Below are 18,302 nucleotides of genomic sequence, written 5' to 3'. Positions count from 1 at the left end.
AGAGCTCGCAGGAATATGAGAGTCCTACATCTGTGTGGTGCTGTGATCTAGCATTGAATGTATCAACTGTTTGCTACCTAATGCACAAGATATCAATTGATTGTTTCAGTTCTTCATTGTCTGCATTGTGTTTTATCGGTTTAATGTAATTTTTTTCCTGTTTGCAATAGATAACTCAGCAAAGGTATTTATTGTCTTTTTTTATGTTTTCTATTAGAAATATAGAGAGGTGTGCACATATGTATTAATAAACACGTGTAAATTTGTTCAGTAATTTTGCTTTATGACCAGTGTGTGTAGAGAATTTCTATTTGTACCTTTTGTTCATATTTGTGTCTAAACTTTTACATTTATATTTTATTTGGTGCTATAATCTTATTTTATTTCCCTTGACTTGATATGAAATGGAAAACTCCACAATGTCTTGGTTTCTTTTTTGTGATGAATGCTTGCCTTCCCCTTCTCTTTACATTTCTCCCAAAACTGCCGTACAAGAGCAAGGTGAAAAGAAAGTTGGTCACATTTCCCCCCATTATTACAGTTCCACCTGATTAAATTGTTTACTGTTGCAGCATAAGGAAAATGATGTGACCAGTTGAGTGACCAACAACAAATAGCATAATTATCTTTCTCTCTGCTGGTCGGACGTGGTCTACAGATCCTGTGAGAGATGTGTAGTCTGTTACGGATACCGGGCAGGATATAGCTGAAGTTGTCCCATCTCAATAATTCTTGTGATGAATCTTATATCTTTTGGGCGGTGGGCAGTTGACAAACTGTAACTGGCTCATCTTGCCATTTTATTGCAGATACACACACTTTTGTATGGGTGATGATCTGCACTTATATGCAGTTGGAAAACATTTTCCAGCAAAGAGCACAAAGGGGTGATGCAGAACTCAGAAGCAAGAGATAAGGACTAATTTCATATGTAGCCACTGCAGAGTACTATTATGTTTTCAATCATGTTTTGAAAAATTTCATAAAAATGTTAAGCTGTAAATAAATTAATTTGCTTAATATAATAAGTATACTTACTTTTGTAAATCCTCATTGCCAGATTTGTAAAGGCCTCGTCGCTACTGCTGTGAGAGTTGAGTTGCCACTGTTGTTACTGTAGGCCGAGTTTGTGTGAGTACGTGAAACAGCTTCTGGTGCAGTACACCGCCAAGACAATTTCTCCCTGCCACTATTACATTGATATGCCCCAGGGTGAGGTATCAGGATAGGACAACACAGGTTCTACAACACTCCAACAAATTAGTAACAAAGTCACACAAATGAGTTAAAAGTTTTACTTATGCTTGTGACTCATTGAATAATAAAATCTGCAACACTGCTTGTAATACAACACAAAAAGGGTCTACAATGGCTAAGTGCAAATAATTGTAGCTAAACTTCAAAGTACATAGCAAATGTAATTTACAACAACTGTCTCTTCACATCTAAGAGTTCACTAAATGATGTTCCCTGTCTGGTGGGGTATGTATGTCTCACATAACAGTAATTATGAAACTATTAACAACGGTCAAAATTTAGAAACCAGGCCTGACTCAGTATCCCTTCCAAAAGCAGGACTCCAATTTTTACAGTAATATGTGAAAGTTTAATTAATTTAGCCATGAAAAGATTAAGAAACAGTAATATTTTGCAGACGGTTAAAAGTTTCACGGAAGAACAAAGTAACTACCAGCCTTTGTAATGACTATCAGTCTCTGAATGAAATATCAGAGAGCTGTTTATTTTTATAACATCATCTACTTCATAATTAAAATTGACATACAAACATTTGTCAACACTGCCATGAATATTGCCAGCTAAAAAATTAAAAATTTGACAAAAACAAAACAGTCTCGAAATTATTCTCAGTTAGCAGTTAGCATAGTGATTCTAAAGAATTGTCCTGATATCATAGACTAGGTTCGAATCTAGTATGCTTCATTTGTCCAAGAAGAGGTTCTCTGCTGCACAGAAACTTGTTTCACTAGCCATATTAGAAAGTGAAACACAAAACACTTTTCTCATTGAAATAGATAGGTTTCGAAATAGTCTACAGTTCCATATCTATCATTATAGCAGATCATCACTGTCATCACTATCCGTTTGCGTTGAAGCAATTGATTGGGCATCAATTGGTCCACAGTGTAGCCATTTGAAAAACAGAAATCATTTTTTGGCTTGTGAGTGTGGCTGACTCTATGTAGATTACCCTAAATAAATATTTACGGTTGTCACAAAAACAGCAAGTTATTACTGTCATATTATAATTCTATACAGATTATTTGGAACTGATATTTCATCACACATTTGACACTCAGAATTTATGTCTCACGTGAATTTGCAGTGGACACCATTTTTTAGTAGTTAAAAGTATGCCTAGGAGTCTTTCGTGGCAGCATGTCTGAATAAAATCTTGTTGGTATTTCAATCCGAGTCAATTCGAATAAAATTTTTGAGCTTTTGATGGCTCTCTCTGCCACTTTTGTCAGAAGTAAAACTACTGACTGGTGGGGCTGGCACGATTTTCTGCTTATATAGCCATGGTTATGGTCACTAGCACCAGAGATGGCCAAAATGATGTGGGTGTGGAAGGTGAGTTGGACAGATCATAGCAGCTGTGGCCAGCCGCAGGACCAAGTGACGTCAGGTGGCGCGAGGGGCGGGTGACGCATTTGAGACTGCTGCTCCTGCCTCCCCACAAGTGTTAAGCATCCATTATTGCTTCATTTTAGCATCCAAAGCCCGCTCACACCCTCTACTTGGCGTGTACCCGTGGTCTCTATTAAAACTGTTGCTGTTCATTCTAATCTCAGCTTCCTCTTTTATTATCGAATCTCACTATGTTGACACATGAGTCAAGACTCTCGTGTTCGATTTTCATACTGGTCTTGTGGAAAGTGAGTGCATCATGTAATGTTCCGTGAAAATAATGTTGTGACAGCATGTCTGGGCTCCTCAGATTGCTGCTGAAGTGGTGTAAATAAATCACTTGATATGCTAAATCTGGCCTTGTACCTGTTGCCAAGTATTGAAGACTTCCAATTGTGTTTCTGTAATCTGATGCAGCCTGTTCCGTGAGCTTGCCTTCATCAGTCACATTTTGTATCTTTATGTTCATGGCAAGAGGAGTTCCCACAGAGTTGCAGTTTTCCATTTGGAATTCCTTTTGCACATGTTGTTTGTTCTTAAATCTCTGTTCCATCTAGTGTCATAACTTGAATTGACTGTACATGTCGCGCTACTCCAAGGTCTCTTACATCAAATCCAGTGCCTAGGATATTTCATTTTCTCTACTTCACTTTTCTCACCATACAACATTATGTCATCTGCATATACAGTTGCTATGAGTTCATGGTGTAGGTTATAGTAAATGCATGTGTCAGCTACTGATCACAGCATTCCTTGTTTGTGCAGGAACTTGTGGAGTGTTTCATTCCACCTTCTGCTGCTGGGCTGATGCAACCCGTAGATGCACTTTTCAAGTTTGCAGATCCACTTGCCATTATGCAATTCCTCTTGATATAGGAGTGTATGAATAAAAATGAGAACATTCTCCTGAGAAGGTTGTCAGAGCAAAAGAACATTCTCTGAGAAAGTTGTCGGTTATGTATGAATGTAAAATTTAAAGCATATTCTCAGATAAGGGAGTTATTTCTTACTAATTCCTCCAGGGAATTTCAAACACATCAGGGAAATGTCAGTGAAATTTGGAAAAAAAGAAAGAAAAGAAAAACACTGGAAAAATCTCTTTTTTGTCTCGGTAGATGAAATGGTTTGTTTACTGAGGTATTGTGCATCGTTGCTGGCTGGGTGCAGCTGTGTATGTGTGCTGCTTCCCTACTCACTCATTCTTGCTGCTTCTCCCCTTTCTGTTGATCCCCTCAGCTTGCAGTCAGTGCTGCCACCACTTTTTGTTGCTAATCTAGCAGCTGCCGATGAAAGGCATGAGGAGTGATTTGTTTGGATCTGGTTCTCAGTGACTGTAAATGCAGCGGCCTTAGACACTGGTCATGTGTGCACGTGCCCAGACAAACATACCCGGTGGAAAGCCAGGTACCCCGTTTTGTGAAGACTGGCAAGGACCAGGCCGGAGGAGGTGCAGCAGAGTTCTAGGTTGGTGCCTGTGGAGGAGCTCTGCGGGGCTGCGTTCTCCCATCGATGTGGTCCGGTATGCTGTCAGGAAAAACGTCAACACCTCCTCTGCAGGAAATTCGTGCACATACTTTTTCATCTGCGTCTTAAATGTGTGCACCATGCGCTTGGCTTCCCCATTCGATTGTGGCTGAAATATGGGAGAACAAACGTGCCGAATACCGAAGCACCTACAAAATTCCTGGAAGGTCTGCGAAATAAACTGAGGTCCATTGTCCGATACCAGGGAGACTGGCAGACCTTCCACAGAAAAGATTTTTGTGAGTGCCTGGATTGCAACTTCTGAAGTGGTTGAGGAGCAGCGAACCACATATGGGAATCGGGAATAAGCATCAATGACAATGAGCCAAAAGCCATTGAGAAACGGGCCTGCAAAATCTATGTGGACACTTTCCCATGCCTGGGTTGCAGGCGGCCATGAAGAGAACGCTGACCTGGGAGATGCCTGTTGGCTCGCACACTGGGAACAGGCGGCCACCAAGTGCTCAATTTCTCTGTCAATACCGGGCCAGTACACGTGTCTACGAGCCAAGGTTTTAGTACGGGAAACACCCCAGTGCCCCTCATGTAATAATGTGAGAACCTCCCTTTGCAAACTTGCAGGAACAACCACGCGAGGAGCTGTATCATCGGTAACCAGAAGGAGAACTCCTTCCAAGACTGAGAGGCGGTCTCGTAGAACAAAATAATTACAAAGAGGGTCCGAGGCCCGGCCTGGACGTCGGGATGACCACCCCTGCTGAACGAGGTGAACTACTTGCCGGAGAACCAGGTCAGCTGCCGTTTCCCTGGCGACTCTAGAACTAGTGATCGAGAAGCCATGAATTGCTTGGCGGGACGCCACATCCAAAGGAAAACACGTAATCTCCTCCCGATCGAACTTAGGATCCAGGCCCACTGGAAGACTGGAAAGAGCATCGGCGTTGGCATGCTGTCCGGTAGGGCGAAAATGAATGTCATAATGGTACTTAGAGTGGAACAAGGCCCAGCGCTGCAGTCTGTGGGCCGCCCTATCCGGAATCTGAGAGATATTAATGGCTTATGGTCAGTGATTAACTGAAATTTTGTGCCATACAAGAAAGGGTGAAACTTGGTAACTCCCACCTGGGAGTAATGGGCCTGTGCGAGACTAAGGGTTTTAGATGCAAACGCCAGTGGCTGCTCGGAACCATCCGCGTTGCGATGGGCCAGGACCGCCCCCACTCCATACTACGAAGCATCTGTAGCCAGGACCAACGGCTTATTGGGGGTCAAAAGTAGCCAAACACGGGGCTGACGTGAGGAGGCCCTTCAACGAGGTGAACGCTTGCTCGCATGCAGGCGACCAATCAAATGAACACCCTTGCGCAGAAGGCAGTACAGGGGGCGGGCTATGGTAGAAGCCCTGGGAATGAACCGGTGGTAATAGGCAATCGGCAATCTTGCCAAAAAAAGCTTGTAACTCCTTCAGCGAAGCGGGCCGCGAAAGGTCGATGATACCTTGGACCAAACTTCCTAGCAGCTGGACGCCATGCCGAGAGATGGTGTAGTCCACATACTCAATGGACGGTTGGAAGAAGTTTGACTTACGCAGGTTGCAACGCTGGCCCACGGACCTGAATTTGAGAAAGAGGGTTCGAAGGTTGTGCAAGTGTTCCTTCATGTTGCGGCCTGTGACAATTTTATGTCGTCCAGGTAATTAATCCAATGAGGGATTGTCGACGTGACGTGCTCAAGATAATGCTGAAATATCGTCGGGGCACTGGATATTCCGAAGGCCAACTGCTGGTATTGGTAAAGGCCAAATGGGGTGTTGATGACCGCCAGCCGTTTGGAGTCCTCATCAAGTGGTATCTGAGGATAAGCCTCCGAAAGATCAATTTTAAAAAACTATTGGCCTCCCGCCACGTCGGAGAACAATTCATCAGAACGAGGCAAGGGATAGGTGTCCACCACCAATTCGGAATTAATGGTGGCCTTGAAATCGCCACAAAGACGTAATTTTCCTGAGGGTTTCCTGACAATAACGAGGGGCGAAGCCCACTCACTAGAAGAAATGGGAAGAATGACGCCGAGGGCTGTCAGCCGGTCCAGCTCTGCTTTTACATGAGGGCGAAGAGCCAAGGGGATCTGCCTCGCGCGTAGAAAACGTGGGCGAGCCAACGCCTTCAACGTTAAGTGAGCTTCAAAGTCTGAAACACGCCCCAGGCCCTCCTCAAAGATATCCTTGAAGTCAGAGATGAAAGATTCCAATGATTGATAGGGAACGTCTTCGGAGACCAACTGTATGGTGTCTGCGATAGAAAAACCGAAAGCTTGAAAGGCATCCAATCCAAAAAGGTTAGCGGAACTCGCATCACTGACAACAGTAAAAGTAAGAGGCCGAGTGACTGATTTGTAAGTAACGTTGGTAGTGAATTGACCAGTAGGGGAATGAACTGTTTACCATAACCGCGGAGACGCCAGTAAACTGGCGCCAATGGGGGCAACCCAAGGTCGGAGTAAGTTTGTGCATTCAACAAGGAAACTGCCACGCCCGTATCTACTTGCAGTTGTAGTCGGCACAACCGAACCGACACCTCGATAAAGAGGTTGTGTGCCGATGCGTCGGGAGCCTGGCCCTTTGAAACTTCCTGGATGTCAACATCCATGTCCACTGTACCTGCTTCTTTTGATTCTTTTGAGGCTGAGCGGCAAACTTTAGCAATGTGTCCTTTTTATTACATTTGCGACAAACGGCCAAATGCTGCAGGCACTCTGACCGATCATGATGTATATAGCACAACGCGCAGGACAGTAATGGGCCGGCGGCCGGAACTCTGTTCACATGCCGTGCGGGAGCGGCTGTAACAGCTGGATTGTACCACTCTCACGTTGTCCACCCCGGACGCAGTGGACGCAGACACGGCCACGCTGTCCTGAACCGCTGCGACATTGCACCACGCTTCCAACGCCCACGCCCGGTAAGACTGATGGGGCTGTTTCTTGCATTGATAGAACTAAACCCTAGCCGCCACAACATGCGTGCGGCGGAGATAATATGAAGACAGCAATGAACACAATGCGTCAGAAGACAAGGAAGAGGATTCCTGCAACGGCACTAGCTGCCGCAAAAATTGATACAGCGAAGGAGATATCCAAGACAAGAAAAGAGCACAACATACCTCTGCATCGGCAACATTAAATGCCTGGAAATGCCGCCGAAGGTGATGTTCATATGCGTCCCAATCCTCCGCCTCTCTTCATACTGGGGAAAGGGAGGAGGGAACGGCGCTGGGGTAGACTGCATGGAGGGCAACATCGGAAGCGCCTGTGTCATGGCTGCCATGAGCTCATTCTGCTGCTCGGCCAAAACCCGCACTAAATCCATGCCGTGGATAAGCTGCGAAACTGGAACAATGACGCAATACGCGAAAGAACAACCCTACTCATCGCCAATTGTGTATTAACACGATTCATGTTGTCCGTCGCACTTCACATAGTGTAGACCGGGGAGTTGTTGTTCCGCCAGCAGAGGGCGCGGCCGAATTCTTGCGTGCCCTCTGGTGGACGGGACTTTACTTGCGGCAACTACTGTCCGTGATGTGCTGTACCGATGTGCGCCTCCCGCGACCTTTCTGGTGGCTACTGCAAAAGTAATAGATATAACACAGTGGGTAATAACCGACAATAAAGAACATAGTAGATTCGACATTTTATTGGCAGTCACTTACAGTCTTGGTTTACACTTTTCTTCCCAGCCTTATACACTTCTTTCAAGAGACCTACTTTTTTTTTAGGTTATTTCTGAAATCAGTGAAGGTATTTTAAATCTGTCTTGTGACTCCACGGAAATCTGTATGTTTGTCGCCAAATGTGTTTTGTTTTATTGAGATAAAATAAAATCAGTGGTCTTAATGAAACGTAACCATTTGGCTTGCTTTCTCCATCTAAAAAAAAAAAAAAAATTCAGTACAAAAGATGTTGATGTTAGTACTTAAGATTTTTGCTCACCTCAGGAAAGGCCACCTGCTTGCAAGTTTTTTTGAGATATTTTCTCATTTGCACTATTGTTTCTTGTACCATATCAGCAAAGACAGATAGTTAACTTACGTCTTAACTTACCTTTGGAATCTCAAAATTTGTCAGGGAAAAATCCAAAAACTTGTCTGGAAACCAGGGAAATATCAGGGAATTTCACTTGGGGATACTTGTGGCAACCCTGACATCTCATTTTTATTGTGGTGCAACTTTGATAAAATTTCTTTGAATCTTTCTCAATATGCATTACTTGCAGGAAAGGGATTATGAAGTACTGATGCTTTTGACCAATAGTCACTGATTTTTACCTTCTTCACAAGGCACTTTCGAAATATTGCCATGAGAAACAAGTAATTATCGTCAAATTTTGCCATCTGCTCTTTCCCCAAACACGGTTGGAGTTTGACTTATTTTATCTTCTTTGCTGGACTGTTATTGATTCAGCCTACTGATTTTTAATGTTTTTTTTTCATTTTTCATTGGTATATCTGTGAGTAATAATTCATCTGTGCACAAGTCAATTCAAGTCAAGTGATGCCTTTGCACTGGCAATTTTCTGAAAAGGGTCCATAAGAAGCTGCACACCATCCAAGTATCTCATCTGCTGACTACAGTCTCTTAGGCAGTTATGGTGGCAGCTCAAAATACTCTACATTGTCATTTTCCTACCCATAATCCAATATAACGTAGTTTACTAACAAAATAATTTTGCAAATGTTCATTTAGAGAATACATTATTCCTCTTTGTTCTCTTTGTTACTTTCCTGAGCACTCAGCTGCATAGAAATCTGGATTAGTATCAGGAAAATCCACTTCTCCTTTTGGATCAGAATCATCGAGTACAACTTCTAGGGCATTGAAAATGTGGCATCTAATTTAGTTATTTCGAAGCTATAGTTGTTTCAACAGTGGATTAGCAAAAACACAAGTAACTGCCAAAAGGAACATGAAACACAATAAAGGGAAGCAACACACAAATTAATGCTGTGAAGTGCGGGTACTTTAGAATCTGGTAACCAGGCAATAGCACAACCTTCTGTAAACTAGATAATTTTCAGCTAAGGACATGAACCACAGTGACAGTAAATTTTTGTGCACAACACATGCCAGACTCGTGCCTGACTAAGTGCTATCACCCAAATCCTATTTAGGTGCCATCCACAATGTTTTAATCTTGTTTTATTTAAGATATAATAACAGTCAGTTGAACTTTTGCTCTACCTACATTGTTAATCCTACACATATCATAATGAATCTTCCACCACCCAAGGGCTTCAGATTTTTTAAATTATTTCTCCGATGAGATACAATTCTTGAGTCTGGAGTATGGGACTGTTTTGTCGCATTTCCTTTTAGTCCTTAGTGTTGAGTAGTGTGTGGCTCAGTGTGTAAGTACCAGACTACGAAACCAAAAATCTCTGGTTTGATCCCCGATCAGTCCTAGCGTTTTTATCTGTGACTTATTGCTTCTTTCACCTCGACAGTGATTGTTGACATGAAAAATTGTGAGTTGCACCATGGTTCAAACTCCATGTTAAACTGTGGGTCCCCCATAACTGGCTTGATAAATCAGTTCAGAGGTCAGAGGCAGACAATAGCATACCACCTCTACAGGGCCATGCCAAGTAAAGCACTGTGGTGTTTGATACAATCTTCGGATTGATGACTGCTTTACTTAAGTATTGAATAATCTTTAGTGTGCTTTGAATGACACTACATCTGCAAGACTTTCAGACTCTTCTTCATGTTGAAACCCAGTTCATGAGCTCAGGAGTTCACCAACATCAAATAGTTCTTGCATGTGAACTAATTATATTTACACACCATTCCTCACTCTTATTACTGGTATTTATCTGTTATTAACTGGTCACTTGTTGTAATATCATTTTAAACTTTCTTCATTTTTATAACTTATCATTTCTTTACATGAGAAAGGTAGATATCGTAAAATTAACCATTTAATTAGAATAATGTAAAATGTATTTTAGACTTACATATAGTGTTTTAATTTTCATGTGATTGTGGTCATGTATAGTTACATTCCTGCCAGGACTTTTGAGTTCTTCATTCTTTACTTCGGAGAGCTATACACTTTCCTTTACCCTCTTTTTCTACATGTAGACACCTTCATAAACAGAGGTGCAAAACTGACTATTTAGTGTTTTAACCTCAAGATCAATTCTTGTCCTTAATATTCCTGATCTTGTGATATTCTTTTGTGTTTAAAGGTCACGGCTTGATAATGGGTCATTGTCAGTGCACATTGGATCAGCTGCCTATGATGAATTACAGGGAAACTACCAGTGTATTGCTTCACTCCCACATGTTGGATCAATTGTTAGCCGAAAGGCATCACTCACTTTGGCACGTAAGTACAGTGTTTTAACATTTCAGTGGCATCTGTTGCCTGTACTAGTTGTATCTGCAAATTCTTCCCCCACATAGTAATAATTATTATGATAACCTCTGGGTTCCTGAGAAATAACTCTAATTAAAATGCTAAAATGATCATATGTCAAATGATTAACTGGCCAGATGAACCATTTCATCCCCATAATGCCGGTGAAAATTGTGTTTTTTGCCCTGTCCCAATAAATCATAAAGTAAAAAGGCAAGAACAAAGTATTGACTGAAATCAGGTGAATGGGAGTAGAAAAAGGCAATAGAATTTAAGGGATGGATGTACGAAGGATTTGAGAAATTACCTTACTAAAGAGGACAGTTATCAGACATTATGTCAGTTTTTCTGAATTAACATTCTCACATTTCTTGCATGATGCTCTATACTGAACAGTATCACTCACAAAAACTATTACTTTTTTAGAAATATGGATTTTTCACAACCAGTAATGTTGATGATGACTGATGCCCAAGTAGCAAATACTTAAACATTTGACAGTAAATATTACCCAACATATATACAGTAAAGGCCCGGTTAACTGAGCTCAGGTCATCCAAAACTTGGCTTATCCAAAACACCTCGAAACATCGCAAAACAAAAAATTAATACTGTGCTGCACAGAAATAATTAGAAAGTGAGAGTGTTCTATAGCTAGTGGGAAGAGAATGGTGCCCAACCTTGAGTTGTTTCTCCAGCCACCGACTCACCAGTCTAAATATAGCTACACTTTCTACAGTAGATCATTCAGGTGGTTGTTTACATCTGTTATACGTGTGTTTTTTGTGCTATGCCACCTAAGCGGGATTATGTTGTGACTACTTTTCCTGATAAATTAGTTGCTGTCAAAGAAACTGAAAAAGGAAGTTTATTGAAATCTGTTGTTGCTAATTATGGAGTTGGTGTTTCTGTTGTTTCTGAATGGGTGAAGTCTAACTTTCTAGAGCAAGCTGTAAAAAATCTTCACAGAACAACCTGGAAAACATCCCATCTACATCTACATGATTACTCTGCAATTCACAATTAAGTGCCTGGCAGAAGGTTCAGTGAACCACCTTAAAGCTGGCTCTCTACCGTTCCACTCTAGAATGACGCATGAGAAAAACGAGCACTTAAATTTTTCTGTGCGAGACCTGATTTCTCTTATTTTATTGTGATGATCTTTTCTTCCTATGTAGGTGGGTGCCAACAGAATGTTTTCGCAATCGGAGGAGAAACCTAGTGATTGAAATTTCATGAGAAGATCCCCTCACATTGACAGACAGTAAATATTACCCAACTCGTGTTACATATATACATATATACATACATACAACATACACATGTACATACAGTAAAGTTTTTGTTTTCATGATTCCCACTCCAATTCACATATCATGTCAGTGGCACAATCTCTCCGATTTCGCGACAATACAAAACTAGCCGCCCTTCTTTGAACTTTTTCGATGTTATCTATCAGTCCTACTTGATGCGGATCCCAAACTGTACAGCAGTACTCAAGAATGGGCGGACAAGTGTAGTGTAAGCAGTCTCTTTAGTAAATCTGTTGCACCTTGTAAGTGTTCTGCCAATGAATCGCAGTCTTTGGTTTGCACTACCCACAATGTTATCTATGTGATCGTTTCAGTTTATGTTATTTGTAATAGTAATCCCTAAGTATTCAGTTTAATTTACAGCCTTCAGATTTATGTTATTTATTGCGCAATTGAAATTCAGTGGATTTCTTTTAGTACTCATGTGAATAACTTCACACTTTTCTTTATTCAGGGTCAATTGCCACTTTTCGCACCATACAGGTATCTTATCTAAATCATTTTGCGATTTGTTTTGGTCATCCAATGACTTCACAAGACGGTAAATGACAGCATCATCTGCAAATAATCTAAGAGGGCTACTCAGATTGTCTCCTATGTCGTTAATATAAATCAGGGACAATAGAGGGCCTATAACACTTCCTTGGGGATTGCCGGATATTACTTCTGTTTTACTCGATGACTTTCCGTCTGTTACCTGTTACTACAAACTGTGACCTTTCTGACAGGAAATCACAAATCCAGTCGCACGACTGAGGTGATATTCCATAGGCATGCAGTTTGGTTAAAAGACACTTGTGAAGAATGGTGTCAAAAGCCTTCTGGAAATCTAAAAATATGGAATCAATATGACATCCCCTGTCGATAGCACTCATTACGTCATGAGTATAAGGAGCTAGTTGTGTTTTGCAAGAACAATATTTTCTGAATCTGTGCTGACTGTGTGTCAATAAATCGTTTTCTTTGAGGTACTTCATAATGTTCGAATACAGTATATGTTCCAAAACCCTACTGCAAATCGGCATTAGTGATATTGGCCTGTAATTCAGCAGATTACTCCTACTTCCCTTTTTGTGTATTGGTGTGACTTGAGCAATTTTCCATTCTTTAGGTACGGATCTTTCCGTGAGCGAGCAGTTGTATATAATTGCTAAATATGGAGCTATTGTATCAGCATACTCTGAGAAGAACCTGACTGGTGTACGATCTGGCCTGGAGGCCTTGCCTTTATTAAGTGATTTAAGCTGCTTTGCTACACCGAGGATGTCTACTTCTAAGAGGGTTGAATGAAAAGTAATGCCTCCACCTTAGTTAACTGGGTTTGGATGGGTATATTTTAATAAATCAAATGCAGAAATAATCCTTAGAATGTCTTAATTACCAATATTTTCTTGTCCACATAATCACCAGCCAATTGGATACATTTCTGCCAACGTTGAACAAGTTTTCTGAAGTCGTCATGCAAAAAGTTGACACACTGTTTCTGCAACCACAGTCTCACAGTTCTCTCAATGTCATCATCAGAAGCATAATGATGTCCCCGCAGATCGTCTTTCATTATCAGAAACAGATGGAAATCAGAATCAGACGGTGCTAAATCTGAACTGTGTGGACGATGCCGTACGGTTGTGAGATTCAGTCTCTGAAGTTCTGCTGTGGTGGCACGTGAAGCATCCGGGGTACTCATCACGCACAGATCTTCCGATAGCCAAACAAAGCAATAATGTGACCCACACATTCTTGTGAAATGCCAATTGTGCTTGCAATTTCTCGCTGAGTGATACGACGATCATCCAGAATCAGTCTGTCAACATTTCGCTTGTGAAACTCGGTGGTTGCTGTCACAGGACTTCCACTCTTTGTTTGCCACGCAGATCAGATGTTCCCACCTCAACATCTTTAAACTTACTCGTCCAACAATGCACAGTACTCACATCAACACAGTCACCATAAACTGCTTTCATTCTCTGGAGAATCTCCTTTGCGTGACACCTTCTGCTGTCAAGAATTCAATGACTGCAAGTTGCTTAAATCACATTGACTGACAGTCTGTGCAGGGTTCCATACTTCACACTGTAACAACACAACCATTCAATACTAAGGCTTCCCGCCAACTGGAGTTGTAGAGAAGAGGCTAAGGAAGAAGCCAGTACCTGCCGCATACCAATGCTGCCAACTGTTGAAGAGTTATGAAGGTGGAGGCTTTACTTTTCAGTCTCCCCTCATATGTTTTTCACCTTGGCAGTTGTTCTTGATTGGAATTAAAGAATATTTACTTTGTCTTCTTTGGTGAAGGAGTTTCGGAAAACCGTGTTTAATAACTCTGCTTTAGTGGCACTGGCATCAGTGACTTCACCATTGTTATTGCGCAGTGAAGGTATTGATTGCGTCTTGCCACTGGTGTGCTTTATGTATGACAGAATCTCTTCAGATTTTCTGCCAGATTCCGAGACAGAGTTTCATTGTGGAAATTATTAAAAGCATCTCGCATTGAAGCACGTGCTATATTTTGAACTTCTGCAAAACTTTGCCAATCTTGGGGATTTTACGTTCTTTTAAATTTGGCATGCTTTTTTCATTGCCTCTGCAACAGCAATCTGACCCATTTTGTGTACCATGGGGGATCAGTACCATCACTTATTAATTTATGTAGTATATATATCTCAATTGCTGTCAATACTATCTCTTTCCTATCATTCCACGTCTTTTCAACGGCTTTCAAAATGTTGGTGAAGCTCTTTATATCTTTGGTTCACCTGACAATGAGAAAAAGGTATGCCTTTCAGTGGCCGTATAAATGAAGAAAAAGCAAAAATGTTAACTTAGTTGTTTGGTGAGCGATGAAAAAATTCAATTTCCCAGCTCTGGATGGTTAGACAGGTTTAAAAATAGATGTGGCATTCTGTAACTTAATATATGTGGCAGCAAGTTATCTGCAGATCCAGATGCAGTTGATGTTTGGAAAGAGAGTTTGATGATTACAGTTGGAGCTACACTAAGGACCATATTTATATTGCTGATGAAACAGGTGTTAATGTGAAGATGATTTTAAGATGTTGCCTACAGGATCCTTAACTTCCTTCAAAGAATTGTCTGCCCCAGCACACAAAATGAAAAAAGAACAGAAAATGGTTCTTTTGGCATCAATTGCTTCTGGCACATAGACTACCCTCAATACTTATCAGAAAGGTGAAAAGCCTCTAGGATTTAAAAGTGTTCCTGAAATACATTACCAGGTTTTTATAGAGACCAAAAACTTCTTGGATGTCTCTTGAATGCTTTGCCAAATGTTTTAGTGATCAGTAGTACTGAAAGTTGTAAAGATATTAACTAAAAAAAATTCCTTAAAGAAGTGAACTTATTGAAAATGCACCTATGTATCATTAGGAGTTAAAACATGTTGATTTGTGTTGTGTTACCAGAGCAATTCAGTCACTGGATAAGGCATAATAATGACATTTAAAAGGCACAGCCATGTGCAATATTTGAGAACCATCCTGCAAGATAGTGACATGCAAAACAAAAACATGAATCAATCCATGAAGGCAGTAAATATGAAACAAATAATTTACTGGTTTGCCCAAGTGTGGAATAATGTGAAAGCAGAAACTCTTCAAAATTTCTGGAGAAAACTGTATGATGCTCTTTACAGAGAAGACTTAGAAAATTTTGAAAACTTGAATGAAATGCTAAAAAGAATTTCCAGATGCAAAGACTTGGATATGTGCAAGATGAATGAATGGATTGTCGCGGACAATTTGTAAGAAATAACAAACCAAGAAATTGTAGTTTTTCAGCACTTCAGAACCTTTCAAAAATCTGTATTGTAATAACAAAACAAAATATTGTACAAGTATTAGATGTTCACGGCTTAACAGAAAAAAATTTCCATCTGCAACTGCTTACCTCCCTTTAGTTTGGTTAACCGGGTTTGTACTGTACTTGCTTTCGGCCATGTTTGTGAATATAGCTACTCTAATACAAGAGGCAGAGCACTCCAAATTATATTACCACAACAATATTCTACAAAATGTTATGTGAGTATCAAAAATATGTGTGTATGTACGCTAACTAAGCTAAACTGGAGGGGACTACATTGGCTGCTCTTTACATACAATCATGTCTTCATGATCTACATAATCACCAAATGAATGTACTACTGAGGTACGTACAGTATGGAAGGACTGTAGCAAATGAGACACATTTGAGGTACAAAATTTGTCTCCTGAGTCTGTTCATTTAGAGCAGCAGTTCCCAACCTTTTTCGACTCATGAACTGCTTCTATGATGATCTGAGTTGGATGAACCACTGACTTTTAAACATACATACAGCACACATGCATAAAATTTAATTACAAGCAAAAAGTTTAATAACTTTAACTTAACCCTTAATGGTTAAAACCAAAAGTTATTCTAGTTACAGCTTGAAAGTTACATGATCTATAGGCCTAGTTGCAATAACCTGTCGCTTGGAATTCAGTGAGAAGGTTGTGTCTGCTTTCCATAGCACAGAGCTTTGAAGTCAGGGACCACAGAAGTTAAACAAAGTCCCAAACTGCTTTCAGCACAAATTCTTTTTCTGTATTTATTTCTTAAATAGTCACATGAAGAAATTGACGTTTTGCACAAATATGTGGAGGAAATGAGTAATAAAGCTGTTATGGATTTATTTGATAATGCTGGGAACTCCATTAAACTTAATCAAAACACGATTAATGACAAAGATTTAAAACTTTTCTGTAAGTGAAAATCAATGGAAATTTCAAGAAGGTACTCCTTTTCATTTACGCTTAATGTGGATTCTAAAATTTTGTTGCATTTATTAATGTTGCATTCACAGATAGGCTCTTGTTTCTAAAAGCATGCCTGATGGATTGAAATCTGTGCTGGATAATGCAGTGAAAATAATTAATTTTTTATTAATGTTCGCCCTAAAAATTCCTGCATCTTTGCAGTGCTTTGAGAGGAAATAGGAATCATTATCTCATGCTGAAGTTAGGTGGCTATCTCCAGGTAGAACTACTTCCAGGCTGTCTCATTTGCTACAGTCCTTCCATACTGTACGTACCTCAGTAGTACATTCATTTGGTGATTATATAGATCATGAAGACATGATTGTATGTAAAGAGCAGCCAATGTAGTCCCCTCCAGTTTTGCTTAGTTAGCGTACATACGCAAATATTTTTGATACTCTTTGAAGGGATTGCAAATGCAGTTGTTGTTATTGGACGTAGCAGGGAAATATTCTCTCAAGGTTTTTCCTAAACTTCGTTTTTATGCTTATACAGCCTGGAAGCAGTTCTACCTGGAGATAGCCACCTAACTTCAGCATGAGATAATGACTCCTATTTCCTCTCAAAGCACTGCAAAGATGAAGAAATTTTTAGGGCGAGCATTAATAAAATTAATTATTTTCACTGCATTATCCAGCACAGATTTCAATCCATCAGGCATGCTTTTAGAAACGAGCCTATCTGTGAATGCAACAGTGTGTCCAAGATATGTTCAGTGGTACCGATTTCACTTTAGGCAACAAACCTAGCATAACAGCCTGTCATAGATTTTGCACCATCTGAACAAATGCTTAAGCAATGAGTCCAGTCTATTGAATTTTCGTGAACGTATTTGTTGCTTAACTGAAATGTATCTCCTCCCATAGTTCTCTCTTTTAAGGGTCTGCAGAATAGTTGCTCCTCTTACACAGGCCCCCCATTAACAGTCTGAAGAGCCAAAGAAACTGGTACCGGTACACCTACCTAATATTGTTTAGGCCCCCTGCAGGTGCACATAAGTGCCACAACAATGATGTGGCATGGACTTGACTAATGTCTGAAGTAATGCTGGAGGGAATTGATACCATAAATCCTGCAGGGCTGTCCACAAATCTGTAAGGGTATGAGGGGGTGGAGATATCTTCTGAACAGCACATTGCAAGGCATCCCAGGTATGCTCAATAATACTCATGTTTGGGGAGTTTGATGGCCAATGGAAGTATTTAATCTTAGAAGAGTGTTCCTGGAACCACTCTGCAGCAATTCCGGGCATGTGGGGTGTTGCATTGTCTTGCTGGACATGAATGGATTCAGGTGATCAGATAGGGTGCTTACATACGTGTCGCGAGTCTTATCTATACGTATCAGGGGTCCCATATCACTCCAACTACACACGCCTCACACCATTACAGTGCCTAGACCAGCTTGAACAGTCCCTTGCTGACATGCAGGGTCCATGGATTCATAAGGTTGTCTCCATACCCATACACATCCATCTGCTCCTTACAATTTGAAACGAGACTCGTCTGACCAGGCAACACGTTTCCAGTCATCACCAGCCTAATGTCGGTGTTGACAGGCCCAGACAAGGCATAAAGCTTTGTGCCATGCAGTCATCAAGGGTACACGAGTGGGCCTTCGGCTCTGAAAGACCATATCGATGATGTT

The 18,302-nt window shown here is 40.8% G+C and overlaps 1 protein-coding gene across 1 annotated transcript in view; it reads left to right on the top strand.

The window, feature by feature from the left end:
• Nucleotides 1-18,302, top strand: part of LOC126184593 (neogenin) — a 250,931-nt gene that overhangs the window by 39,020 nt on the left and 193,609 nt on the right. Inside the window, exon 3 of the mRNA XM_049927035.1 lies at nt 10,380-10,519. Coding sequence (XP_049782992.1) covers nt 10,380-10,519 — 140 coding nt within the window. The remainder of the gene's footprint in view (nt 1-10,379; nt 10,520-18,302) is intronic.

The sequence above is a fragment of the Schistocerca cancellata genome, chromosome 4 (assembly GCF_023864275.1).
Source record: "Schistocerca cancellata isolate TAMUIC-IGC-003103 chromosome 4, iqSchCanc2.1, whole genome shotgun sequence".
NCBI lineage: Eukaryota > Metazoa > Arthropoda > Insecta > Orthoptera > Acrididae > Schistocerca > Schistocerca cancellata.
Note: the sequence above shows the minus strand (reverse complement) of the source record. Positions and strands in the feature narration are given on the sequence as shown.